This window comes from Panthera uncia (assembly GCF_023721935.1).
Source record: "Panthera uncia isolate 11264 chromosome E2 unlocalized genomic scaffold, Puncia_PCG_1.0 HiC_scaffold_19, whole genome shotgun sequence".
NCBI lineage: Eukaryota > Metazoa > Chordata > Mammalia > Carnivora > Felidae > Panthera > Panthera uncia.
In genome coordinates, this window is record NW_026057588.1 from 14,465,314 (window position 1) to 14,492,561 (window position 27,248).

Here is a 27,248-nt window from a genome sequence, read left to right on the forward strand (position 1 = left end):
TTTGAGCACTCGCTATACATCAGACACCATTCCTACTGATCTAATCTAAAACCTCAGCTCAGTATCTGAAATGCTGGATTCCCACGGAATTAACACTACAATGAACCTCATGCTGCTGACCAGAACCCAGCTGTTGGGGACCCACCTGTTTATTCCACTGAGACAAAGTGACTTTTAAAACTTAAATTAAAAAAAATTTTTTTTATGTTTATTTCTGAGAGAGAGAGAGAGAGAGAGAGAGAGAGAGAGAGAGAGAACAAGCGGGGGAGGGGCAGAGAGGGAGGCAGAGATTCCAAAGCAGGCTCCAGGCTCTGAGCTCTCAGCACATAGCCCGACACGGGGCTCAAACCCATGAACTGAGATCATGACCTGAGCTGAAGTTGGATGCTAAACCGACTGAGCCACCCAGGTGCCGCCCCCTCCCCCCAATTTTTTTTTTTAATGTTTATTTTTGTGTGTGAGAGAGAGAGAGAGAGACAGAGCACAGGCAGGAGAGGGGCAGAGAGAAGGAGACACAGAATCTGAAGCAGGCTCCAGGCTCTGAGCTGTTAGCACAGAGCCTGATGAGGGGCTTGAATTCACGAACTGAGAGATCATGACCTGAGCTGAAGTCAGATGCTCAACTGACTGAGCACCGAGGTGCTCCTTAAAATTTTTTTTTAATGTTTGTTTATTTTTGAGAGAGATGGGGTGGGGGAGGGGAGAATATGAGTGGGGAAGGCACGGAGAGAGATGGAGACACAGAATCCGAAGCAGGTTCCACGCTCTGAGCTGTCAGCACAGGGCCCAACATGGAGCTTGAACCCACAAACTGTGAGATCATGACCTGAGCTGAAGTCAGATCCTTAAATGACTGATGCCCCTAAAACTTTTAAATTGGGGCTCCTGGGTGGCTTAGTGGGTTAAATGTCTGACTTTTGGTTTTAGCTCAGGTCACGATCTCTGTCCCTGCGTGGGGCTCTGTGCTGACAGTGCAGGGTCTGCTTGGGATTCTCTCTCTTTGCCTCTCTCAATAAATAAACAAACAAGCAACTAAATAATGAAACTTAAGTAAAATTCCAATTCCATTTTAAGTAAGAGGGACTTAGTGAGAAAAGTAATGCCTTTGGCATCTAAGTCAATAAATCCTTTTTGAAGGTCAATGTAGTAATATGAAGGGGTGGGACTTTTGACTATATTGGAATGAGGAGACTGGCAAATATTCTCCCCCCAGAAAGCACAAAATTGACAAAAACAACCATTTCAGCACTCTGGCAATTGACCAAGGGCATATGGCAATGCAAGAATCATCTATGCTTGGAAAACTGCTGTACTTCAGGTAAGAAAAGAGGGACTCTGTGGCATTTTAGCCTGGGGCTCCTCCCATCTGTCTGCCTAGTTCAATGAGTAAGACATTCTGCTATACCAAAATCTTTGAAATAGCATCAAGCAAACCAACACGTGTGCAATGAAGGTTTCAGAAGGAGAAGAGAGAAAAGGGCAGAAGAAAGATTTGAAGAAATAATGGCTGAAAATCCCCCCAATTTGATGAAAAAAAAATCATCTACACATCTAAGAAGCTCTACAAACCCTATGAATGGTAAATACAAAGATATTCACATCCAGGGGCGAGTGGGTGGCTCAGTTGGTTGAGAGTTAGACTTTGGTTCAGGTCATGATCTCACAGCTCATGAGTTTGAGCCCCACATCAGGCTCTGTGCTGACAGCTCAGAGCCTGGAGCCTGCTTCAGATTCTGTGTCTCCTTCTCTCTCTGCCCCTCCCCTGCTGTGCTCTCTCTCCCTCTCTCTAAAAATAAATAAACATTAAAGTAAAAAAAAAAAAAAGATATTCACATCCAGAAAAAGTTCAAAGTCAAATGGTGAGATTAAAAACCTTGAAAATGTCAAGGGAAAAAGGATTCATCATATAAAGGGAAGCAACAATATAATTAACTACAGACTTCTTATTTGAAACAATGGTATGGAATGACATTTTCAAAGTGTGGAAAGAAAAAACCGCCAACCAAGAATTCTGTATCCAGTAAAACTATCCTTTACACATAAAGGCAAAATAAAAACATTCTCAGATAAAAAGACTGAGAAACTGATTGCCAGCTCATCTGCCTGGTGAAATAAAAAGAAGTCCTCAGGCTGAAAGAAAATGACTCCAGGATCGTCTGGCTGGCTCAGTTGGTGAAGTGTGCAACTCTCAGTTTTGGGGTTGTACTTTGAGCCCCAAGATGGGTGTAGAGATTACGTAAAAATAAAATCTAAAAGAAGGAGGAGGAGGAGGAGGAGGAGGAGGAGGAGGAGGAGGAGGAGGAGAAGAAGAAGAAGAGGAAGAAGAAGAAGAAGAAGAAGAAGAAGGAGGAGAAGAAGAAGAGGAAGAAGAAGAAGAAAACAACAGATAATGACTCCAGATGATGACCTGAATCCATATGGAGGAAATGAAGGATCCAAGAAAGTCAATTTGCAGGTTAGAATAAGACTATAGAGGGGGCGCCTGCGTGGCTTAGTCAGTTAAGCTTCTGACTTTGGCTTAGGTCATGATCTTGCAGTCTGAGGGTTCAAGCTTTGTGTCGGGCTCTGTGCTGACAGTTGAAATCCTGGAGCCTGCTTTGGATTCTGTGTTTCCCTCTCTCTGCCCCTCCCCTGCTTGTGCTCGGTCTTTCTGTCTCTATCTCAAAAGATAAACATTAAAAAAAAATTTTTTTAAAGACTATAGATTTATGTTTTATTTCTTCTCTAACTTCCTTAAAGATAGAAGATTATAAAAGGCAACAACAGCAACACTATATTGTTGGGCTTATAACAAATGTAGATTTAATAAAATGACAAATATAGCACAAAAGAGGGGGAAAGGAATGTGGCTATACTGGAGAAAAGTTTCTGTATTTTATTGAAATTAAGTTACTAAATCTTTTTTTTTTAAACAATAAAGTCTTTTTTTTTTTTTAATGCTTACTTATTTTTGAGAGAGAGCGTGCATGCACGCTGAGGGGAGGGAGGCACATGGGCAGAGAAGGAGACAGAGAATCCCAAGCAGCTCTGCACTGTCAGCATACAGCCCAATGCCAAGCTCGAACTCATAAACCGTGAGATCATGACCTGACCTGAAATCAAGAGCTGGATGCTTACCCAACTGAGCCACCCAGGCGTCCCAAGTTACTAAATTTGAATTACACTGTTAAGATGCATATTATAAGAATTTGGGAAAAATAGCTGAAAAAAGCAGGAGGAATCCAAACAGTACACTAATATACATTATTTAACATGAAAAGTGGCAGTAAAGGAAGAACAGAGTGAGAAAGGTAGTGAACATATAGAAAATGGCAAAACAGGGAATGTAAATGCAATAATTACCAATGATTTCTCTAAATGTGAATGTTTCAATGGCCAAATCAAAAGGTAGAGATGTCAGACTGGATTTAAAAAAAGCAGGCTCTCAGGGGCGCCTGGGTGGCTTCAGATTCTGTGTCTCCCTCTCTCTCTGCCCCTCCTCCACTTGTGTGTGCGTGCGCGCTCTCTCTCTCTCTCTCAAAAGTAAATAAACGTTAAAAAAATGTTTTTCTTTTAAAACAAGCAAGCTCTGACTAGATATGCTTTCTATGATTTAGCAACATCTATTCATGTGGCCACAGCTGCAAACTGGTGTGTGTGTGGGGGTGTCCAGGGAGCCATGGAGTGTATAACACCAGGAAGGGATGGCAGGGTGACCAGGGAGCCTCCCCAGGGAGGCGAGGGCATCTGAGCTGAGAAGTGAAGGATGAGTGGCGGTGGTTTAACATCTGACCTCTCAGAAATCCGTGTGACAGAAAAGCCTGTCCAAGTACTTGTAGGCACACACAAGGATGTTCACTGCCAACACTGTATGTAATCAAGTTAGAGGTGCCTGGATGGCTCCGTGGGAGGCTTGTTCGACTCTCGATCTTGGGGTCATGAGTTCAAGCCCCACTACTTAACACAATAAAAACTTAAAAAAAAAAACCAAACCAGTAAATTAGACCCGGCCTGAATATCTTTTTTTTTTTTTTTTTTTAATGTTTTATTTATTCTTGAGAGAGAGAGAGACGGACAGCATGAGCAGGGGAGGAGCAGAGCAAGAGAGGGACACAGAATCTGAAGTAGGCTCCAGGCTCTGAGCTGTCAGCACAGAGCTCGATGCGGGGCTCGCATTCACAGACCGTGAGATCATGACCTAAGCCAAAGTCAGATGCCCGACTGAGCCATCCAGGCGCCCCAGGCCTGAACATCTTTTAACAAGGGATTAACAGATGTTCCAAGTACCCCCATATGATCAAAACCTATGCAGCCAATTCAAAGAGTAAGGTAGGTTTGTTTATGAACGAGGACAGATGTCTGAGTACAAGGCACAGTACAAAGCATGACTCTGTTCTTCGTTTTTTTACATACACAGTTACACTGTATCATTATTGAGTTTTTTTTGTTTTGTCTTTTTTACAAAAAGGAACCATACAGTTTTTCCCTAACTGTGGGCCATTAAATCATTTGAGTGGCTCCTGACCATTATTAAGGGGGAAAAGGCCCCCAAACCAAACAGACTGGAATAAAAAACATCAGTAAGGGTAAGTGCTCTGTGAAGCTTCATTCTGGACATCCGTTGGGGGGTGGTAAATGTAAAATGCTTTCCCTGTTTCGGGTAATGATCAAAAATGTTTGAAAGAGGGGCGCACGGGTGGTTCTATCAGTTGAACGTCTGACTTTGGCTCAGATCATGATCTTGTGGCTCGTGAGTTCGAGCCCCACGTCAGGCTCTGTGCTGTTAGCTCGGAGCCTGGAGCCTGCTCCAGATTCTGTGTCTCCCTTTCTCTCTGCCCCTCCCCCGCTTGCACTCTGTCTCTTCCTCTCTCTCAAAAAATAAACATTAAAAAACATTTTTTTTAAATGTTTGAAAGAACTGGGCTGCTGCAGGTTTAGAGAAAAATCTCGGGGAGGAGCTTACACTAACTGATTATCTCTGGAGGTAGTAATGATGTGTTCAGAATAAAAGTCAAATGAAACCGTACAAATGGCACAGAGCACAGAGGTGCCGCCTGACACCTCAGTCTCTCCCTGCAACCAAGACCCATCCTTTCTTCTTCAACAGGGAGCTGTGCGCACACAAGCACACGTGTGTGAGAGGGAGTGTGTATCCTTCCCACTTTGTAAAATAAATGGCAGCAGATCATAAGCTTGCTGTGCACCCTTTCACCTTAACTGTACGTTCTGTAGCTTTCTCCGTGTCAGTCCACACGAACCCCCCTCTCTGCAACGGCCGCAGGGGGTCCATTCTATGAATAGATCACCCTAACTTTTACTTTCTACAGCACATTCCTCTACCTTGCCCTCAGGCATGTTCATTCAGCTTTTGTGAGCTGACAAAACAAGAGATGATTAAACCAGGAAGGGAAAAAGGTGAACACCCTTTGTGTCCGCCAGCCAGCCAGCTCCGTCCACGGCCCAGCTCCGTCCACGGCCTCCTTCGAGATGGGCTTGCCTGGCTTCGGGTCCTGCAGCAGACCTTTTGGGTGTCAGCCTAATCCCCCCTCAACCTGTAAACAGAGGCTGACTTTACTCCTCCTTTGTTTGAGGAAGGTGACCAGACACCTCGCCCAGGGGGCAAATCCTGACTGAGTGAGGCCACTTGTCTGGGATGGGTATGGATGGGTCTGTACTGTATTTCTGCCCAGTGAGACTTTGGGGAGAGCGTATATGGACTGTCTGCTGGGTGACTTTGGGAGAAAATTTCTTTGCTAAATAAACAAACAGAAAACACTTGCAGAAAACATCACCTTCTCTTCCACTGGACACTGTGACTACCTGGTTGAAGGACAGCCACTTTGAGAACGAGGGGAGCCAGCTTGGAGGCTGACGGAGGCAGAACACAAAGAGGAGAAAGAACTTAGGTCTTTGAGTCAATAGATCACCCAATCCTGGCCACCCCCCTAACTTGGCATTTTGTGTTCTGTGAGATAACAGACTGCCTTCAGCCAAGCTGGAATTTTCTGTTACTTGTAGCCAAAGGCATTCCCATGACTGTCTCTGTCTTCAGCTTTGTGAGGCCTCAACACAGAACTATTCCCCCCCACACCCCGAGCGTGCTGTGTATTTTGACCCAGCCCTGAGGTGGGGCCATGAGCCCAGGTGCCCCATATGGGGTGCAGTTCTTATCCCACCCACCAATCCAGAGTGAGCATGCTCTCTTTCTGATGCACCAGCAGGAACAGGTAGCCCCCTCTGGGCCTCAGCTGTGACTTGAAGACCAAAGAGGCACCACGGGGTGGGGTGAGAACATGGGCCGTGCTGCCCACCTGACCCGAGTTCCAATCCCAGCTCTGAGTGACACGCTGGGACCTGAGCTCGGGTCCTTCCCCCTCAGAGAGCCTCAGTTTCCTCCTCTGAGACGTGAGGCAGTGACAGCACCACTTCAAGAGGTCTTGTGTGCACTGTTAACGTGGTGTGCCCAGGGGCTAAAAGCCGGGACTTTGGGCTCAGCCAGGACTGGGGCGGGGGCATCCTGCTCGGCCATCCCACCCCCACCTCCCCCACTGGAGAGGTTATGCATTCATCTGTGTTCTGTCTTAGGGAAGCACTTAAGATTTTGTGGGAGGAAAAGGTTTTGTGGCTTACAAAAAAAGCTGAAAAACCATGGGTTGGATGGAGAAATCAGAGCTGCACTTACACTCAAGTCTTGATGGGTGGCCTAGGGTGGCTGAGCCCCTGCGCAGAAGGAAGAGTGGTGGCAGTGACAGGGCTGGCTGTGCTGAGCCTGTGAGCGTGGCCAGGCCCTGCCCCAAGCATCTTCATTGAGTTGTCCTGGCAACCCCCCGAGGCAGGAACCACCACCAACCCCGTGTTTCAAGTGGGAAACCAGGCCCCAGAGAGATTAAATAACCTGCCCCCAAAATGATGCAGCTGGTAGGGATGGAGCCAGGATGCAAACCCAGTCTGGCTCAAGAGACCCCGGCTTTGAACCCCAAGCCTGTACTTTCAACAACTGCAGTCACGACAGATATGTAATACGTGCAAACAAAGCCTGGCAGCAGCTGCTATTTTTGGAGCCAGCTACGTCGCAGGCCCCATGCTAAGTACTTTCAGTGCATGATGTAGGTTCACTGTGGCAGCCTTAGACCACAGATCCTATCATTACTCCCATTTTACAGATGAGAAAACTGAGCCTCAGAGAAACTAAGGAGCATGATGGAGATCACACGGTTGGGTCAGCTTTGGAGCTGTGATCCGGACGCAGGCAGTCAGAGGCCAGAGCCCAGGAATCCCTCACTGCTTGGCCTTAACTGCTAGACCAATCTTGCCCTCTCTCCTTAGTGCGTGGCATGACCTTGAGAGTTCAATCAGTCCCCGCGTGTGGCTGGAGTTATCGTGTAGGAGTCTCGAGTGGCCACATTCCACTCAGTGGCCTGGGAGCAGAAGTGGCAGGTCTGCAGGGAGGATACGGGATCAGAGTGATGCAGAAACCCGCCAATGCTCACCCCCTCCACCCCCACGCCCATCGCCGTAGCAGTCTCCTCCTGCCCACTCTCACTGAACACAGCCAGAGAGAGCCTGTGAACACCGAGTCAGATCGCAGCCCGCTTCTGCCCAGGACTCTCTGTGGCTCCACCTTACTCAGGGCAGAGGCAGAGTCCTCCCCTCTGCCCACAAGGCCCCACACCATCTGGCCTGCCCCTTCTGCCCTCAGCTCCTCCCACTTACTGGGCTCCAGCCAGGTGAAAGGGAAGCTGTTCCCAGACAGAAACATTTTCACCTCAGGGCCTTTGCACTGCTCCCTCCTTTCCTTTAGAGGGCTTGGGTTCCTCTCCCAGGCTGACTGTGATTCTCCCAAGTGGATCTCTGTTGTGTGTGACCCCAGTGGGTTCCAAGGCCCTCACATTACCTTTAAGAGCTGTGCCCCCAGAAGTGTAGCCCAGAGACTCCCTCTTGGCACAGCCTGGGGAGGCAAAGCCACGTACTTCCTGCCTGGCTGTGTCAGCTCCACGTGGAGTGGAGAGCCTCTGAGTGCCCCTTCACAGCTCTGCAAACCCAGGGAGCTCTGCAGCGTGTGCTGCCTCAGGAGAGGGCGGGGGGCCAGGTGGCTGCCCGCCTGGGATCACTCAGCCCACTGCGGTGCCCACAGCAGGCGCTGGCGCCTGGCAGTGCGCCTGGAAGCTGGGCTCCCATGACGAATGTCTGGGGAGAGAGTCTGCGAAGTCACTGAAATCATCGATGGGCACAAGCTGCTACAGGCTGTGGCGGCTTCCATGGCGGGCCGGAGCACGGGGAGGGACCGGATAGGTGTTTCCCTGCTCGGCACGGCCCATCCCCCTGGTGGCAGTCCCTGAGTTTTGCGGGCAAACTCAATCCCTTCTACCTTTCAAATAGTCCAGAGTAATCTTTTTAAAACTAAGTCAGACTGTGCATTCACATGCCTCCCATGGCTCCCATGTCCCTCAGAATCAAATCCCAGCAGCTGACCATGGTCAGTAAGTCTGCCAGAACCGGGTTCCGGCCTACCGTGCACAACTGACCTCCTGTCACTCTCCCCTTTGCCCTGTCCGCTCCTCCCTCTCTGGCCACTTGATCGTTTTTTTTTTAATGTTTTATTCATTTTTGAGAGACAGGCAGAGAGAGAAGGGGACAGAGGATCCGAAGCAGGCTCTGCGCTGACAGCACAGAGCCCGATGCAGGGCTTGAACTCACGAACTGTGAGATCATGACCTGAGCCGAAGTCAGACATTCAACTGACTGAGCCACCCAGGCACACCCGCTTGGCCATTTCTTAAGCACTGCAAATGAGTTCACCTTCACTGTCGTGACATTTGCTGTTTCTTCTGCCTGGGTCAATCTCTTGCTTCCTACAAAATAACAACCTTGTAAGAGGCCTTCCTGGCCGTCCGTCCTGTTACCTAAGAGTAACGTGCCTCCTGGGCTGACCCTGCCCCAGTCTCTTCTCAAGAACCTCACCACCCTGTCTGCAGCAGCCTCCTGACACTCAGCAGTCAGCCTCGACTCTTTGCTCCCTGGCACCATCCTGGACCTGTGTCTCCCTCCCTCCTGGTGTCCTAGCAATGCCACTTTGTGACGCAGGCGTAGCTGCTCTGTCCTCTGGTCCAGACCCCTTCCTTCTCACTCATATCTCCGCCTCAGCCCTGTCCCTGAGGCTCTGCCTCCAGTCTCATCTCCAGCACTATCTTTCAAAACATAAACCCGCCTGTACTACCCTTTCTGCTGAAACCTCTCCTTGCTGCCCACAGTTCTTGGGATCGAATCCAAACTCTGTAATGTGGTGGACAGGGCCCTGCATGGTCTGGCTCCTGCTGACTTCCCCAAAAACCTCCCATCAGCTGGCCCCTCAGTTTCTACCCTTGAGCCAAGGGGCCTGTGTTCAGTGACCTAACAGCATCCGCCTTCCTCTCCACCTCAGGGCCTTTGCACATGCTACTCCTTCCCATTCATCGAGACATCCCTTTTACATCCCATCTTTCCTTTCCCCCCTTCCCCCCCCCCCCTTCTCTTTTAAAAAAAAAATTGTACAGGGGTGCCTGGGTGGCTCAGTCAGTTAAGTGTCTGACTCTTGGTTTCAGCTTGGGTCATGATCTCACGGTTTTGTGAGTTTGAGCCCCACATCGGGCTCCGTGCTGACGGTGCAGAGCCTGCTTGGGATTCTCTGTCTCCCTCTCCCTCTCTGCCCCTTGCCCACTCCTGCTTTGTCTCTCTTGAAATAAATACCTAAAAAAATTGTATAATAGCTGACACACAGAGCAGTGTACAAAGTATATGCATATAACTGAAGAAACAGTTACAAAGCAGACACCATGTGACTGCATCCTGGGTCAAGAATATATCATCGGCCCCTCGGAAACTACTCACTTGCTCCCACCTCCTTATTGTTCTTATCTTTGGCAGAAATGACCCTTCCTCATTGAACCTACCTTTGCCCCTTGGGCTAGATTAGACACTCCTTTGAGTCCTGGACCGTATCCACTCGCGGATCCCAGTGGGTCTCCTCTGCCGGCTTTCCCCTAGCACAGTTCATCTATTACTTTGATCATTATTTGCTTGCTGGCTCCCCGGTACCGGGTCAGTGCCAGGACAGCAGGGGCCGTGTGTGCCCGCAGCGCCCAGCAGAGGGCCAGGCACACAATGAGCACTCGCTGTGTGAATAAACACGGGTGCTCTATTACAACGTGCTGTGCAAGCAGAGACCGGGGCAGCTATGCGGCTCGCGTGCCTGCCCTCGATAGCAGGCTGTCATCCCAGCTCAGCCCAAGAGAAGAGATAAACGAGAGCAGATGCAGAAGGCCGGTGGGCTGACCGGTGTGAGGGGCAGCGCGGGCCGGCGGCAGGTGGAGGCACATGTGGGCCTCTTGGGCTCAGGTGCTCAGCGACCAACTGGGAACTTGGTTCCCCCGCCAAGACGGGAAAGTTGTGGGAGGGCAGCCAAGTAAGGCCCACACATGGGACTTGCACACCTTCTCTATCTGGGATGCCCTGCCCTCCTAGTCCCCTGGCTCGCATCAGCCTCTTTGTTCTAGGAAAGCCTCTCACACAATGGGGTCTGGCCCTTCCTCTGGGCTCCAGCATCCCAGGTGCTTCCCTCACCTTGGCCCTGACCACTCTGGGAACAGGTGTGTCTCCCCTGTTGGACTTTGAGCCCCGAGAGGGCAGGCCTGGGGCTGTCTCAGCCATCTTGGTGTCCCCAGAACTGCCTGAAAGAGGCATGGCCCCGGAGAAACATTCTGATTTGGTTAGTTTGAGGCATACCTCTCCTCTTTTTATAACAATCCCCTGTGATTTTAATGACAGGCAGGCTCAAGGCCTACTGCCTGGTATGGTTCTAAGGGTCCTACACACAGTAGGTCATTAAATCTTTACCATATCCTTATGAGATAGGTATGTGATTTATCCCCCATTTTACAGACGAAGAAACCGAGGCCCAGAGAAGTTCAGTCATTTGCCCAAGGCCACACAGCCAAGGCAAGGCAAGAAGGAGGGCTTGAACCCTGGTGGAGGTCCATACTCTCATCTACCATGCAGATGTTTCTTTAAATCAACTCATTCAATTTTCCTCAACTTGTCCAAGACGGTATCTGTAAAAGCAGGGGATGGGCAGGTAACACCTTTCCTAATACTCATTAAAGCAAACATTTATCTGTTAAAAAAAACAAAAACAAAAACATTTTCCTCCTATACCACCCAAATCACCTCGAGCACCCCATTTTGGGAAATGCTGTTCCATGCCAGAGCCTGGTTGCCTAGGAGAAAACTTCAGGAAGCAGCTTAATGAGTAGATAAGAATGATTTGCAATTAGCATCAATTGTCTGTATGCAAATTAAAGCTCCCAACCGCTGGGCCCTCTTTTGTAGTGGGCTCCTCTCCCATTTTATTCCCTTCATTCCTGGGTACAGCAAATCTTTCTGTCAGACACAGGGTAATTTTATACCCACTCCCTGCTTCAGCCACAGTCTTCTCCTCAGAGCCGCTGCCTTTATATCGCAGATTTCAAAACCCTATGGTTACTCAGATTTACGAACACAGGCCTATGTCCAGCACAGGGACTAGCGGAGCTGAGACCTGGGACCCCTGCGGCACCCAGGATTCTCCTGGTGCAGAGTCCCTCTAGGTGAGTGCACTTTGACAGGTGTCTCAGTGATGGCCTAATTGTCGTCTGTCTCCCTCAGCGGATGATGGGCTGAGGTGAGGGGCTGGGGGGGGGCCTCATCTGAATTTGCTCATTATTTCATCCCGGCTCCCACCCTAGTGTCTGTGACACAACAGGTCCCTAAGAAATATCTGTGAGTGAAACGAAGGGATAAATAAGGAATGAAAGAGCTGTTCCAGAGTCCGTGAGTTTCACTGATTAAGAACCACCTGTCTAGGGAGATGGGCTGAGCCAGAGACTAAACCCACTGGGCCGCACACCCTCTCCGTCCTCACCCTTCTGGGCCCCTGACCAGGGCAAGGGGAGGTACCCACACAACGCAGGCACCCTCAAACACGGCAGTTTCCAAACCGGTCAGAGAACCACTGCTAAATCATGAGACCACTGAAGGAGGTATTGAGCTGCTTTCACATTTTGAACAGACTAGACTACATCAAAGTGCTTCACACACGGTTAGGCTGAGTACTGTTTGGGTCACTTTTGCTTCGCCTTTTTTTTTTTTTTTTTAAACACAGATATTTCTGCATAGACACAGACAGAAGTGCACTGTAGGCTGCGGACAAGGTCTGAGGCCACTGCCTGGGTGCATGGGTCCTGTGTGGTCTGCGTGGACAGAGGCCGTAGTTTGAGGACTGGCAAAGGCCTGAGGAAACCAAAGGGGACGAGGACTCCCTATGGGGTCCCGGGCTGGCCCCTGCTCAGGGGCGGTCAGGGAATGGAAGGAAGGCTGTGGCCTTTGGGGTCTGCACTGGGGACCGCAGCACCGTGACTCCTGCCTGGGCTGCAGACCTGTGAGGGGCACGTGCTCCAGGCTGAGCTTGGCGACTTGCCGAACGGTTTTCCACCTCAGTGCGCTCTTCAGAGAGACATTTCATGGCTTTCATAAGGTGCCCAAAGTGTGTGCAGTCTAGGCCCCAGACTGATGGCCCATCAATGCCAGGTCTTTCTCCCTTGGTCCCCTGCCTGCCTCTCCACCAGTGGTCCTCAAAATTGAATCAGAAACTCCGAGTGGGGTCCTGCAATCTGTGCTGAAGAGCCCTCTAGGGGACTGTGTGGAGACCACTGCCCTTCGCTGTGTTGGCTAGAGGGTTAAGCTGTGATTTCTCAGCCTTCCTTGTGACGTCGCTCTGTTCAAAGGGCTCTGGGAAAGCTGTTGCTTTCTTCATGGAAAGGGAACTAGGAGAAGCCATCTTCCTCTGTTTTTTGGGCCCATTCCCCCCAGGGGCACCACAGCCATCTGGAGACAAGGGAGCCGCAGCCAGTATGGTAAGAATGGTGGAAGAGGAAGACACAGGATGCCAGGCCTTGAGGCCCTCCCTGAGCTGCTGTACTAGCTTGGCTCTGCCCTCTGTGGAGTTCTCATCGGGGGACTGTTAAAGCTCCGTCTGTTTAAGCTACTGTGGCTCAGGGGTGCCTGCGTGGCTCAGTCGGTTAAGCGTCCGACTTCGGCTCAGGTCATGATCTCACACTGCCCGAGTTCGAGTCCCGCGTCGAGCTCTGTGCTGACAGCTCAGAGCCTGGAGCCTGTTTCAGATTCTGTGTCTTGTCTCCCTCTCTCTCTGCCCCTCCCCCACTCATGCTCTGTCTCTGAAAAATGAATAAACCTTAAAAAAAAATTTTTTTTTTTAAAAGCTACTGTGGGTCAGATTTCCTGTTACCTCCAGCCGAATGCATGCCTAACACATACAGTCTGTGACCTCCAGAAAGCATAAAACCACTGGTCTTAGCAGAGAGAGAGGGAAAGAGAGAGGGTCAGAGTAAACCAGAGGCAGATGAAACAGCCAGCCAGGGGTTTCCTTCCCTCTACCCAGGGTACTAGAAGGTGAATGATGGGCAGTAGTGGGTGGTCCATGAGGCTCCCAACTCTGTAAGCAAACTAGTGTGTAAGCACATCCATCTGCAAGCAGCATGCTTGTAGGGAGGGGAACCCCCCTGTCAGGACTGTGGGGGAAGCAGAAGGCGGTCAGAACTGCTTGGAGGACCGGGGTGAAGAGCAGTGTCTTACCTAGGCTGCCTTGGTGGGTCACGGCTACCCCCCGCCAGGCCTGTAGGGGTGCTGGAGCCTGAGGAGTACAATTTCGGTCGGTAGCCCTTGTTCTGACCGGCAACCGCAGGGGCTGGCGAGACCTCCCGCCGTCTGTCTGCGTGGTGGGACCGCGTGGCGGCCTCCCGTCCGCCGCCGCAAAGGCCCATGCTTCCCGGGGGCTTGTGTGGCTTGGGCTGCCGAGGCACCTTGGCCAGGGACATGCAGCTGGGGCTGGAGGTGTAGAGGGTGGTGTCGATGCCGCTGTCACTAGAGCCACCCTTGGAGAGGGGATCTTGCTCCGGCTCCAGGGGGTCCAGGGGGTCAAACCAGCGGTCGTCGCTGTGGCTGCTGGATGCGTTGCTGGAGAGGGTGTTGCTGCTGGAATGACTGGAGTACTGAGGTTCTCCCTGGAAGGCAAGAGAAGTGTCATCCATAGAGTCCACAGTGGGGGCCAACCTTCCCTCCCTGGGTCCTCCCCACACCCAAGCTCTGGCTCCCCTGCTTTTGAGCGTGTTACCTCAGACAAGTGACGTAGCTCTCCTGTGCCTCAGTTTCCACACCTGTGAAGCTGGGTTGTTGATAACCCTGCCTCATGGGCTTGTTCAGAGGGAGGCGTGACAGTATGCGTGTGACGTGCTGTCCACAGCTCAAGCTCAATGCATACAAAGCTGAGCTCCTGACCTTCCTTCCCGGATCCCTCTTCCCCGCCCCAATAAAGGCCCCTCCAGCCTTTCGGCTGCCCCACACAAGAGGCTTGGAGTCACCCGGGACCTGCTGTTGCTCTCGCACCTGTGTGCACCCCAACAGCAAATCCTGTGGCCTGCATCGTCAAGAGATCTAGGACCTGCCACTTCTCCACCTCCACGGCTCCACCGCGGGCCTGTCACCACCACCTCCCACTGTACCTACCATGGCAGCAGCCTCCTCCCTGGTCCTCCTGCCCCATCCCCGTCTCCCACTCACCTCTGCCCCCGGTTTGCCTATATGCAGCCGGAGGGAGGCTGTGAACACTTGCCCCATTTCATGTCCCTTCCCTGCTCAGAACCTTCCTGTGGCTCCATTTTACTCATGGGAAGAGCCAGAGTCCTCGCCCTGAGGCTCTGTGCAGTCTGGTCCCACGTCCTGCCCTCTAACTTCATCTGCCCCCTCCCTTCTGATCACTGTGCTCTGAGCAGGGCCTTGGCACTTGCTATTGCTTCTGCCTGGAAGGCTCTTCCCTCAGGTATCTTCATGGACTGCCCCTTACTTCATTCAAGGCCTCCTCACAAGGCCTTCACTGACCACCTCACCCTAAAGCAGTAGTGCTTGACAGTCTTTGCCCTGACCTCTGCCTTGGTTATCCTTCACAGCAAAGACCAGTTCCTGGTGTTATGGAATGCATCTGTTTATCTGCTTACTGCTTGCTGCCCACACTGGGGTGTCAGCTTTGGGAGCACCTGGGCACATCTGTCCACTTCATCACTGTGGTCCCAGGGCCTGGCACATCGAATGCACCCATCAAATTCCCACCTTATGAAGGGATGCAAAGAGACTGCCAAGTGCTCACCAAAATGACCTCCTTTCTCCGGGGCACTCGGGACTACATTTCCCAGCTTCCCTTGCGCCGAGGTGTGGCCTCGTGATGGAGTGCTGGCCAATGCAATATAAGTGGAAACGATTTATACCATTTCCAGGCCTGGGCTATAGAGACTTCGCACACCAACCCCTCTTTCTCCCACCCCTACCTGCCAGAAACAGGCAAGGACCCAGCAGAGGGCTCTGAGGCCCTGAGGGATGGCAGAGCCACAAGGGATAGGGAGCCTGGGTTCCAGAATCACCATGTGGAAAGCTTGCTCACTGAATACCCACACCCAACTGTGTTATACGAGAGGGAAACAAACTTCTACTGTGTGAGGTCACTGAGATTTCGGGACCATCCGTTAGAGCAGTTAGCTCACTGCCACAGGCTGACCGCTGGTGCGCCTCTCCCAGTGTGATGGCATTAGGGGAGGTGATTAGGTTATGAGGGTAGAGCCCCCGTGAATAGGATTATAAAATCCTTATACATATTTACATACTTATACCCCTATATGTAGTTATCCATTCCTCATGAGTGGGATTATTAAATCCACATACATACATTTACATCCTTACACAAGAGACCCCAGAGAGCTAGCTCCCTCATCCCTTCCACCACATGAAGTGAGAAGGAGGCCATCTATGAACCAGGAAGTGGGTCTTCACCAGACACTGAATCTGCCTGAGCCTTGATCTTGGACTTCCCGGCCTCAGAACTGTGAGAAGGAAATTTCTGTTGTCAGTCACCCAGTCTATGGTATTTTGTTACAGCAGCCTGAGCTGGTGAAGACACTGACCATGACCAGTGTAATCGTAGGGAAACTGTGGCACAAGGAGGCAAAGGGATTTGCTGGCGATGACTTGGCTGGTGAGGGCTAGAGCTGGCTGTGCGTTTGTCTGGCTCTAGACCAAGCAGTTGGCCCCTCTGCTGGAGTGGATGGCAAAGGAGAAGGATGTGCTCACGTATGGCATTCAGAGGCCCACACCCAGGTGACACTGTCAGACCCACAGTGGTCAGGGAAGTGAAGTAGCCAGCTTTGCAGTCCTGGCTCCCCAGGATTAAGCAGGTGGGGCCCAGACTCACTTTGGAATGCCTGTTGGGGGAATCTTTGCCTGCTGCGTCCTGCCTGGAGGTGTGCTTGCTCCCGCTGCTTCCCGCCATGGCTGAGAGCCGGGCCTGGGCGGGCACATGCCACAAAGGCTCTGCAGGAAGACAGGAGACACATCAGCGGTTAGAGGTGACTCAGGCCCTGGCCTGAGTCCACCTGATGAATCTGGCCCTAAAAATGGTCCCACCCCTCTGCCAGCTTGTCTGCCCAGCTCATATAGCACCACGACCCCATCAAGTTATGTCTTGGGGAATAACAACACTCAGTGATGAAATATTTACTAAGCACTTACTATGTGCTAGACCCCAGTCTAGTGCTTTACAAGGGTTAATTCACTGAAGCCTTAGGACCATCCTCCGTCAACATCCCCAAGGAAGGTTGAGCACATTTTCATCCTTACTGGCCATCTGGATTTTCTATTTTGTAAATTACTTGTTCCTATCTTTTTCCCATTTTTCTTTTTTTTCCTCTTTCTCTTTTTCATTTTTATTTATTTTAGAGAGAGACAGAGCACACACAAGTGAGGGAGAGGGGGCAGAGAAAGAATCTTAAGCGGGCTCCACACTCAGTGTGGAGTCCAATGTGGGGCTCAATCCCACAACCCTGAGATTACGACCTGAGTTGAAATCAAGAGTCGGACACTCAACCGACTGAGCCACCCGGGTGCCCTCTTTTCCCGTTTTTCCATAGGATTGACTTTTATCTTATTGGCGAGCAGGGTTCTTTATATATGCAAGGTAGCAATCCTTTGCTGGTTAAATGTGCATAACTTATTTTGGTAAACAAAAATGCAGTCACACTAAGCACTGTTCTACAATTTGATTTTTTACTTTACAGCATACTTATACTTGCTTTTCCCTTTACATCCTTGTAATACATCTTCACGTAACTGAACATAAAGTTGTCTTATTTTTAATGGCTGTGCAGTATTCCATCATGTTGAACGGACATCATTTCCTCAACCACGAACATGTAGGCTATTTTCAATTCTTCCTTACAACAATGTTTGGGTGGCTCTCCCTCTACACGCAACCCTGAGCAAGAGTGGGATTGTGTTGGGACGGAACTCCACAAGTGGAGTTGCTGCTTCAAAGGTGAAACAGGTTTAAAATCGTGATGGCCGGTATGGGTGTAAATTAGTCTAAACTTCCAGGTAGTCAAGGTGCCTGAACTTAGCAACTGACCTAAAAAACAAAACAAAGAAATAAACAACCCCCCAAACCCTCTAGTGGAGGGCTAGTTACTACCTATCAAACACAAATGCACTAACAGAGGACAGAGGAACCATGGTGGTCTAACCCCAAGGCCCACACTTTTGATCACTTCTGTATTTAAAATAATTACAGCAGGGATGCCTGGGTGGCACAGTTGGTTAAGCACCCAACTCTTGATCTCAGCTCAGGTCATGATCTCACGGTTCGTGAGTTCAAGCCCCACATTGCATTCTTCGCTGATGGTGCGGAGCCTGCTTGGGATTCTATGTCTCCTTCTCCCTGCCCCTTACCTGCTTGTGCACTCTCTCTCTCAAAATAAATAAATAAACTTTAAAAAAATAAAAAAAAAAATAATTACAATAACGGTGCCTATTAAACACACGTTCTGTGTCAGGTATTACTAAAACTGCTTTGCACACAGCATCTTGCTGTGTCCTCCAAGGAATACTGTGAGGTGGCTATCAGTACCACTTCCAAAAGGTGACGAACATCAAAACTCAAGAGAGTTCAAGTAGCTGGTCCAATGTCACACAGAGAGGGCCTGAGACCTGTGTGTGCCGTCCACATCTGCACTCTCTCTCTGTGCTTCCCCAGCAATGACACCACTGGCATCGGTGGGGAGCATGTGTTTGAGAAGCAGGACTTGCCATTCTCTTAATGATGGGTTGGGGCCTATGCTGAGGGCTGGGCAGCTGTGACCTCACTGGACCCTCAAACCATGCTGGAAGGAGAGACACTTAGGATGTCCGCCACAGAGGAGGGACCTGAAGCTGGGACAGATGAGGTCACTGCCAAGGTCACACGGCTGACTCTGAACTTCCCACAAGGCCTGTTGGAGCCTGAGCTCACTACTACACGCTGGGCCCATGTTCCCCTGGGGAAGGCTCCTGCTCTGCGTGGGCTGGGCAGGACACTCAGGGCCACCACAGAAAGCAGCCTGGTTGGAAAGTCCACGTGGTGGCGGGGAGGCTGCCCACTTCATCTGTCTACTCTACCTCTGGAGATGGTTTTCCTCTTTGGAGCATCCCACAGGCCCGGAAGTATTAGTTTCTGGGAGGTGGCCAGATCATGCTGGAAACCACGTTTCTAGAGAGAGCCAAGCCTGTGACAGCCATAGCCAGCCTTAAGTACCACCTATGACACTGGTGGCTTCCATTTTTCTGTCCCTGGCCCGGACCTCTCCCGACTTCAGACCTTTGCCGTATAGATGGCTACCTCACAACGCCTCCTCTGGGGTGGCTACCAGGCACCTCCTGCTGAACATGGCCAAGACCAACTGCTTATCTTCCCCCAAACCTGCATCACTCATTGTCTTTCCTGCTCAGTCCATGTGGTTCGATCCTTTCAGCTGCTCAGGGCAGAAACCTGGTATCAACCTTGTCTCCTCTCTCTCATATCCATGTAGAGGATTAGGAAGTGCCATCAACTCTACCTTTAAATGACTGTATCTAGAATCTGCCCATCCCTATCACCCCTGTACCTATCCTGCAAGAATCGGCAGTCAGAGGGACCCTGTGAACACCCAGGTCCCATTCCTCCTTCACTCAGAAGGACGGAGCTCCTGTCCCACTCTGAGCGAAGGACAAAGTCCTCCCCACATGCTCTGGCCCCGTCCCCTCTCTGACCTCATCCTCCACTACTTCTCCAGCCACACGGCCTCCTTACTGTTCCTCCTATGCTCACTGCTATCTCAGGGTCTTTGATTATTCTCCTTCCCTGGAATGTTCTCTTCCCAACATTTTTCTATCCTCACCTGAATGTAGTTTGCTCAGAGATTCCCCCAAACCCTGTCCATCTGTCTCAGCACTGTGTTACAGTTTCCACTTGATATTCAGCCCTAATAGTGATCATTCATCACTGTGTGCCCATCTACTGTCCGTCTCTCCACCAGACTGTGGGCTCCAAGAAGGCAAGGAACGTGCCCGTCTGGCTCACACTGTGGTGCCCAGTGTGGTGTTTATCATTAGCGATAGGTCAAATGAACAGTGGGATGGAGGACCAGGTCCCTTCCCCTCCTGCGCTGCCTCAGGGTCCTCAGTTCTGTCCTTAACAGGCCCTGATATTGAGCCCTTCACTGGGTCTCTGAATGGCCCCTGGTAACCTTCTGGCTCTCCTGATGGAATGATCTCCCTTGTCATACCAGGCAGGTGACAGACATGAATTTGGTTGTGAGAGATGTGTTACAACTGTGGCCAAGCACAGACTCGGGCAGCTGGTGACTCAGGGGCCTCCTTCCCAACCTGGGTGCTCTCAAGCTTGAGAAATACTCACACTCTGTGGGTGAGGGGCTGTGGGTGGTGTTTGTGGACGGTGGGGGCTGAGGGGTCCTAGCACCCAATAGGCTTTGGTTCAATCGCAATTATGCCTCTCACCAGCAGGGACCTTGGACAAGTGACAACCTTCCTATGCCTCATCTAAAAAAATGTTTATTTTTGAGAGAGAAAGAAAGAGAGAGAGAGAGAGAGAGAGAGGGAAAGAGAGAACATGCATGCGCATGCAGGGCAGGGGCAGAGAGAGGGGCACAGGGGATCTGAAGCAGGCTCCATGCTGACAGCAGAGAGCCTGATGCGGGGCTGGAACTCACAAACTGTGAGATCATGACCTGAGCCAAAGTCAGACGCTTAACTGACTGAGCCACCCAGGCGCCCCTCACCTTCCTCATTTCTAAAATGGGCCAGTAAAAAGTACCCACTCTGTCACATTCCTGAGATGATTAAATGTGAAGTAAGAGGGCATGGAGAGTACCCAGTATAGCGCCGGGTGTATAACAAGCATGCAAAACTGTCCTGCTGTTACTATGATTACATCATCTGATCAGGGCTGGGTGAATCCCCATGTCTTGTCACAGTGCCCGATTCTCCACCATGAATTACCTTGTCTGGGTCTTGAGCACATTCTAGGTTTCATGATGACCTCTTTCTTTTTTTTAATGTTTATTTATTTATTTTGAGAGAGAGAGAATCCAAGGAGGCTCCTCACTGTCAGCATAGAGCCCAAAATGGGGCTTGAATTCATGAACCATGAGATCACGACCTGAGCTGCAACCAAGACTTGGGCACTTAACCAACTGAGCCATCAGGCGCCCCTAGGCTTCATGATGATTTCTAATCACAGACTGCCCTGATTTCTTTGTGTGTGTGTGTGTGTGTGTGTGTGTGTGTGTGTGTGTAGCAGGGGGGGGGGTGGATAGTGGTGTTAAGTCAACTTATAACAAGGTCCCAAGGAAGTAAGGGGGGAGCCAAGCCCTAGGGGACGGAAGAGAGAAGAGAAAGACAATGGTGAGTTTCTGTGACACCTTGTTTGGGTGAACGTTGGAAAAATTTCCTCTCCATTTTACACTTTGGTGTAATGAAATTGCCAAGCAACACTTTTCTTTTTCTGAACTGGGTGGGGAAGGAAAGATGCAAATCTGTCTGTTGTGGAGAAGAGCACAGGGCTGCAGGCAGTGGCTGGCAGGATCGGGTGTGTGGAGGAGAGAAGCCAGCCATGTCTGCAGGCCCCGGAGGCAGCAGAAGGGAGCGAAGTCGGGATGGCGACCTACTTGCCTGAAGTACAACTGTTTTCCCTGGTTTAAGGGAACCATAGGGCTGGGGGGCCGAGAAATTGCCCAGGCCGCTACTCCTGGGACACACAACCTCCTCCCTGTCCCACCATGCCTGAGGGAGCTGGCGACTCTGACACGGTCAGCCCCTGGAGCTGCCTGGAAATTCTCGACTATCTCTCTAAGAGGACAGCTCCATGTCTCCCCGCCTCCAATGTCAATGCTCTTTTACACTTCATTCCTTTCCTTTCTTTTGAACCCACCCATTCATCGGGTAGTTCTCAGACTTCCAAGGGGGGACAAGTTTGTTATGTGAAATTCTACTTCAAATATTCCACAAAGTGTACATGCCCACAATTAATCATACATAGGAAGATAAACAGATCAGAAGATGCTCAGTCTTATCAGGCACCAGAAAATGCAAATTAAAACCACAATGTGACACCACTATGCGTCCACCAAAGGTTGGTGAGGATACGGAGCGGCCACACCTCTCCTCTGTCACGGGAGGGAGTGTGAAATGGCTTGTCACTCTGAGCAAAGGCGTGGCAGCTTTGCATGAAGTTAAACATGTGATCTAACAATTCCACTTGCAGGCATATACCCGGCGGAAGTGTGAGCGTGTGTTCAGCACAGACCGGTATGAGAACACTCCCAACAGCACTAGTCTAAGCAGCCCCAAGCTGGAAGCCACCCAAATGTCCATCAGTGCCAGAATGGAGTAATACGTTGTGGGTCATTTGAACAACGGAGAACGACTCAGAAATTGCACTGCCTCCCACAGCCGTGTGGCTGACTCTCAATAACATGGTACTGAGCGACAGAAGCCAGACGTGCACACAAAACGCATCAAGCCAGCAGGAGTATTTCATATACATGAAATTCATAATGAGGCAAAACGAAGTCTGGCTGTGAGAAGCAGGGCAGGGATGGCCTTTGGGGGTGCTGACTGGGAGGGGCCTGGGGGGCTTTCGGAGGCTGGCCGTGTTCAGCCTTTTACCCTAGGTGTGGGACGTGGGTGTGTTCACTTTGTGACCTGTTATCATGCTGGACACTCATGATCTGGCTCTTTTCTCAGCATGTGCTGCACATCTAACAGTGAGAAAAGAGCACAGGAGGGTTTATGTAATGAAAAGCCTCAGAACACAATCAGTTCTGCTCCCCTGAGAGCACCACTTTTAGTCCTTCTCTGCTGTTTCCCTGGGAGGTTGACACCTCCACGTCGCACGTCTGTACACGGGCTCCTGAGTGCGTGCCATCTGCTGACGCTGTGTCTGGACAGAGGAGGATCAGGCTCACTGGTCCCTGCTGCTCTCTGGGGCGACCTCCCTAATCTTACATGAGGCTCCAACAGCTTTCCTTTGTGTTCTATCCGTTGCTGACAGGGGGGAGGTGTGCCCCCTCGCAAATTATAGGAAGCCCCGCTGGGCAAGGTAGGCGGGTGCAGCCGGTCCCGGGGAGGCCCTACCTGGCTTCTGACGCTCCATGGTGCTCTCCTGGCTGGTCAAGCCACCTGAGGAGGAGTCGCCGCTGGACATCCCGTCGTGGCTGAAGTGGGGATCAAAAGACAGCAGCGGGTGTGGGGCGGCCGCATACCTGCAGGCGAGCGAGAGGAGGCAAGCACAGGGTGAAGGGCTGGCGTGTCAAAAACCATCTGAGCCCAACGGCCTGCTCACTGGTGGGTTTTAAATACACTGGAGGCTCTGTGCGGAGGGGATCCTAGATGAGTAATCCTGGAAACGTGCTATTAGCTGAGGGTCAGGAATGAGTCTCGCCCGGGAAGCATGCCAGGGAGTGCCGGGCAATGCAGGGTCCTTCAAGGAAGGAGGGGCAGAAGCCACTTGGGTGGAGGCCCTACTGGTAGGCTCCCCAGGGGTCTTGTTTCTTGGCTGTGAAATGGGGTGAGGTGTTGCCAGCAGCTCCGCCCCCCACGCCTGTCTCGGGTTGAAGCGTTTGTAGGTACAGGAGGCCTAGAGCTGGACAGGTTGGGATTCAAACCTCGCCACCACCTCTTTCTCAGCCAGGGACAGTCACTTCCTAGCCCCCGAGCTACAGTTTTCCTAAGCTGGTGATCGCAGTAGGCCTTTCCTCAAAGGACTGACTGATGGGGGCGCCTGGGTGGCGCAGTCGGTTAAGCGTCCGACTTCAGCCAGGTCACGATCTCGCGGTCCGTGAGTTCGAGCCCCGCGTCAGGCTCTGGGCTGATGGCTCGGAGACTGGAGCCTGTTTCCGATTCTGTGTCTCCCTCTCTCTCTGCCCCTCCCCCGTTCATGCTCTGTCTCTCTCTGTCCCAAAAATAAAAATAAAAAAAAAAAAAAAAAAAAAAGGACTGACTGATGTCCTGCGTGCCCAGCACTTAGCCCGAGGCTGACACACACAGAGCTGTGAGAAGTGGCCAACAGGCCAGAACTCAGTGTACATCCCTCTGTCGGAGTAAGGCGCTGCAGGAGAGAAGCTGTATGCTCGGGCTTCAGAGTGAGACAGAGCTGGGCTCAAACCCCTGTCCCATCCTTTACTAGCTATGTGACGTTGGTCAGGCAAGTGCTCATTAGTATGAGCTGCGGTTTTCTCATCTGAAAAATGGGATAATGACATTTTCTACTTCACAGGGTAGCAGAGTGGATGAAATAACAAAAGTTATCTCGCAGACAGGGGCTCTCCCGGAGGCTGGCTCTGTATACCCACAGCGACGGCTGAGACCTAAGGGAGGAATCAGCAGAAGGTTCTCCCTATGGCCACACGTCCCAGGTGCATTAGCTCTATGTCCTGGAATGAATCCCAAGGGCACCTCCAACATCCATTCCACCACAGATCAGAGCCAGTCATGACTGAAACCCTTCTCTCTGCCTGGGGTTGGTTCAGGGAAAGGCAGACGACACGATCTTAGCTGATATGATGTGAGAGGTTGTGAGAGTTACGAAGCGTCTCAGAAAATACTTCTGGCCCTCCACGTGGCTGGAGGACCGTACTTCCTGGCCCCTTGAGATTGGCTAGGTGGGGTCTGAGCCTGGTCTTGTCAACACGCTGTGAGGGAAGCGATCTGGGGACAGTGGCTGCCTCTGGCAGCCTGGGTCCCGAGAGGTCCTCTGCCAACCAGCAGTGGAGCTCCAGCGTGGGCACCAGATACACCTTTGCTGATTTAAGTCACTGACGTTTTCAGGTGTTTGTTACTGAAATGGGGGAAGTGTGCAGGGGAGGGCTTCTGAGGTAAGCCTCCTGGCTCCTGAGAGCAATGACGAGGAAGGACGGCTTCTCTTTTTCACCTGGGTATTACTGGGTCCAGACAGAACACCGTGACCCGCTGTTGACCTCAGGCTAGCAGCCTGAGGACGAGGCCAATGCTGAGCATACAAGACTTAGAAGGCGGAAGGGACTGGGCCCTTGATGACGTTGTTGAAATGCTGGATTAACCCTCCCTGGAGCCTGACCTATTTCTGAGCCTCCTTTTCTGTGCGATAATGCATTCCCACAATGTTTGGGCTAGCCAAATTTCAGTTATTTGTGGCTAGAACACCCCACTGACACAGGCCCGGCACTTTGGGAGAGTCACGGAGCCTCTGTTAATGAAGCTGATTTTGTGATTTCCCCAACTTGCTTCCTTCGGAACTTGGGAGGCTGAGAAACTGGAACCCCCAACACTGAAAAGAGGAGTTAACTGACGTCTCTGGGGCCATCCTACCAGCCTAAAGCCAGGGCTGTTTCTGCAAAGCCTGACTCTAAACCCCTAGGCTTCACCGCCCCCTGGGCAGCAGAGGGGAGCTCCAGGGGTGCCCCGGACTTCCCGAAAACCCACTTCCACCCACCTGCCAAGAAAACACGTATTATCCCCACCTCCCCAGACCTTGACTTCTACTACCTCCAGGGAAGGCAGACAGAGCCAAAACAAGAAAAAGCACAGCAGTATTCAATACTGACTCAGCAGCCAGCCAACTGCCTGGTAAAATGTGGCTCCACCACAGAGGGAAAGTGAGGTGTTGATGTGTTTATTCCACTTCCTCAAAAAGTCTGCATCAAATCCCGAGTACTAAAGGAAAATGTCAGCGGTGGCCGGGGTCAGCCCAAGGAAAGTGGAAGGTATGAGCGGAGGCTCCCCCAGTATCTATCGTGGGCTTGTGGCTTGGGAACAGAATCCCGGCTGTACCCGGGGCTGCAACGTAACTGGTTCACAGACCACATTTCCAGGCTCTCTTGCAGGCCTGGCCAGTGTGATAACAGTGGTGCATGGGACTTCCAAGAAACCTCTGCAAGTGTGCTGCGGGTGCCTTGGCCTCGGTCACCTCCTTAAGGCTGAAGCTCCAGCAGCCACCTTACGATCAGTAGGCCACAGGCCAAGGACAGCAGAGAGCTGGTGAGGAGGAGCCTGGGTCTCTGACAACACGGGGGAAAGAAAGAAACTGTCTCGCCTGAGTCACTGTTTTCTCTATTATGCAGTTAAACCTGATCCTAACTGACGGACTGTCTTTAGCTGGAAGTATTTTACCATGCTTCACCACTCAGCTCCTGTCCCTCCACGAAGACAACCTGTACTTTGTCCAATCACGTAATTCCCTAACAAACCCTATTATCCCAATGTAAAATGACTGACCTATGCTGCCCGTTCTTTGGGGCGTGTGTGTGTGTGTGTGTGCCTTTGTGTGTGTGCACGCGTGTCCCCTTTGGCGCCGTTTCAAACGTTGCCAAGTCCTGGTCAAGCTGCTTGGAAATGCGGACATGCCGGCACCTCACCATGCCTGGCTCTGGGCAAAAATCCCCAGAAGAAGAGAAGATCAGAGCTATTCTCAACCTCATCTGAGAAATGTTAGAGTCTTCTACCTTTTCTTGGAAGATGACATCACTTTAAAGATAAAGGGTTTTGGTTGTGGTGAGAAACTAACTGTAGTTTCAGGCATCTTCAGGCAGGAGCTGATGTGCTGGCGGACCCTGAAGAGGCCTGGTGGGGAGTGCCTTCAGGTCGGCAGGGCTGGGCTGCCGGGATGTTGGCTTTGGGCTTCCTACGTGGCCATGGAAGAAAGTACCAAGACAGATGTGAACGCGGGCAAGAGCCTCTCTGGAGGGGAGGGCTCTGGCCGCTCTGCTGGTCTCCTACACGGACTGACGGAGGAATGCGTGGGTGAACTCCAAGATGACCGGTGAGGTGGGTGAGGTGGGTGGATGATGTCGTCGTTATTGGCTGCCACACCAACAACTGTCACCTTCTTTGTCTCTGCTGGTAAGGCCCAGGTTCCCCTGTGGGGCTCATCCTTCGGCCATGTGACCTGAATAAATCCTGACAAATTTAAGATAGTTAAGTGGGTCCAATGTGGCCCTGCCAGGGGATGGTTCAGGGATAGGTAAGAGACCCAGCTCCTTTCCTTTTTTTTTTAACATTTATTTGAGAGGCAGAGACAGAGCATGAGAGGGTGAGGGGCGGAGAGAGAGACACACACAGAATCTGAAGCAGGCTCCAGGCTCTGAGCTGTCAGCACAGAGCCCGGCATGGGGCTTGAACCCACAAACTGTGAGATCATGACCTGAGCCAAAGTCGGATGTTTACCTGACTGAGTCACCCAGACGCCCCAAGAGACCCAGCTCCTTTACTCTCAAAAGCAAACAGAAGCTCTTTCATTTTTTTCTGCAGGGCACTGATTTTGCTTGGGGGTCACAACAGCCACCATGGATCACTAAAGGAGTCAGTCCCTGAGGACTTCCCTAAACCAGCCCTACAGCCACCCTCCCTCTGGGCTATGTGATAATAAATCCCCTTTAGGGCCTCACGCCTTCTCAAGTTAGGTTTTCTGTCACCTGCAGTCAAATGCCTCCTCACCATTCTTTACGGAGCTGGCAGAGAAAAACAGGAAAAAGAAAAAAGAAAAGCCATCCAGGTGGTCTGCTGAGCAAAGGTCCGGCCGCCCCCTGCAGGCTTGCTGAGCCGGGTGCACTGTGCGTCCTAATGCCCCGTGCTGAGTTGAGTGGTTTGTTCACCCTGCCAACGAGGCTGGCGAACTCCTGAGGGCAGAGGCAGCAATTGCCCCCGCTGCCAGGACAGGCGCTGCACTTGGTGGTAACTGTTATAACCGTTAAGGAGCACTTACTATGTGCCAGGCACAGTTCTAAGTGCTCTGCAAGGGTTTCCTCCTTGAATATTCTCAACACTGCTCAGGGACAGACATTTTACATGTGAGC

The 27,248-nt window shown here is 51.3% G+C and overlaps 1 protein-coding gene across 4 annotated transcripts in view; it reads right to left on the reverse strand.

Moving 5' to 3' along the window:
* SIPA1L3 (signal induced proliferation associated 1 like 3) overlaps nucleotides 1-27,248 on the reverse strand; it is a 238,095-nt gene that overhangs the window by 24,681 nt on the left and 186,166 nt on the right. For all 4 annotated transcript variants that reach the window (XM_049621719.1, XM_049621716.1, XM_049621717.1 and 1 more), the window contains 3 exons: nucleotides 22,555-22,682; nucleotides 16,307-16,425; nucleotides 13,645-14,072 (listed from right to left, as the gene is read on the reverse strand). In XM_049621719.1, coding sequence (XP_049477676.1) covers nucleotides 13,645-14,072; nucleotides 16,307-16,425; nucleotides 22,555-22,682 — 675 coding nt within the window. The remainder of the gene's footprint in view (nucleotides 1-13,644; nucleotides 14,073-16,306; nucleotides 16,426-22,554; nucleotides 22,683-27,248) is intronic.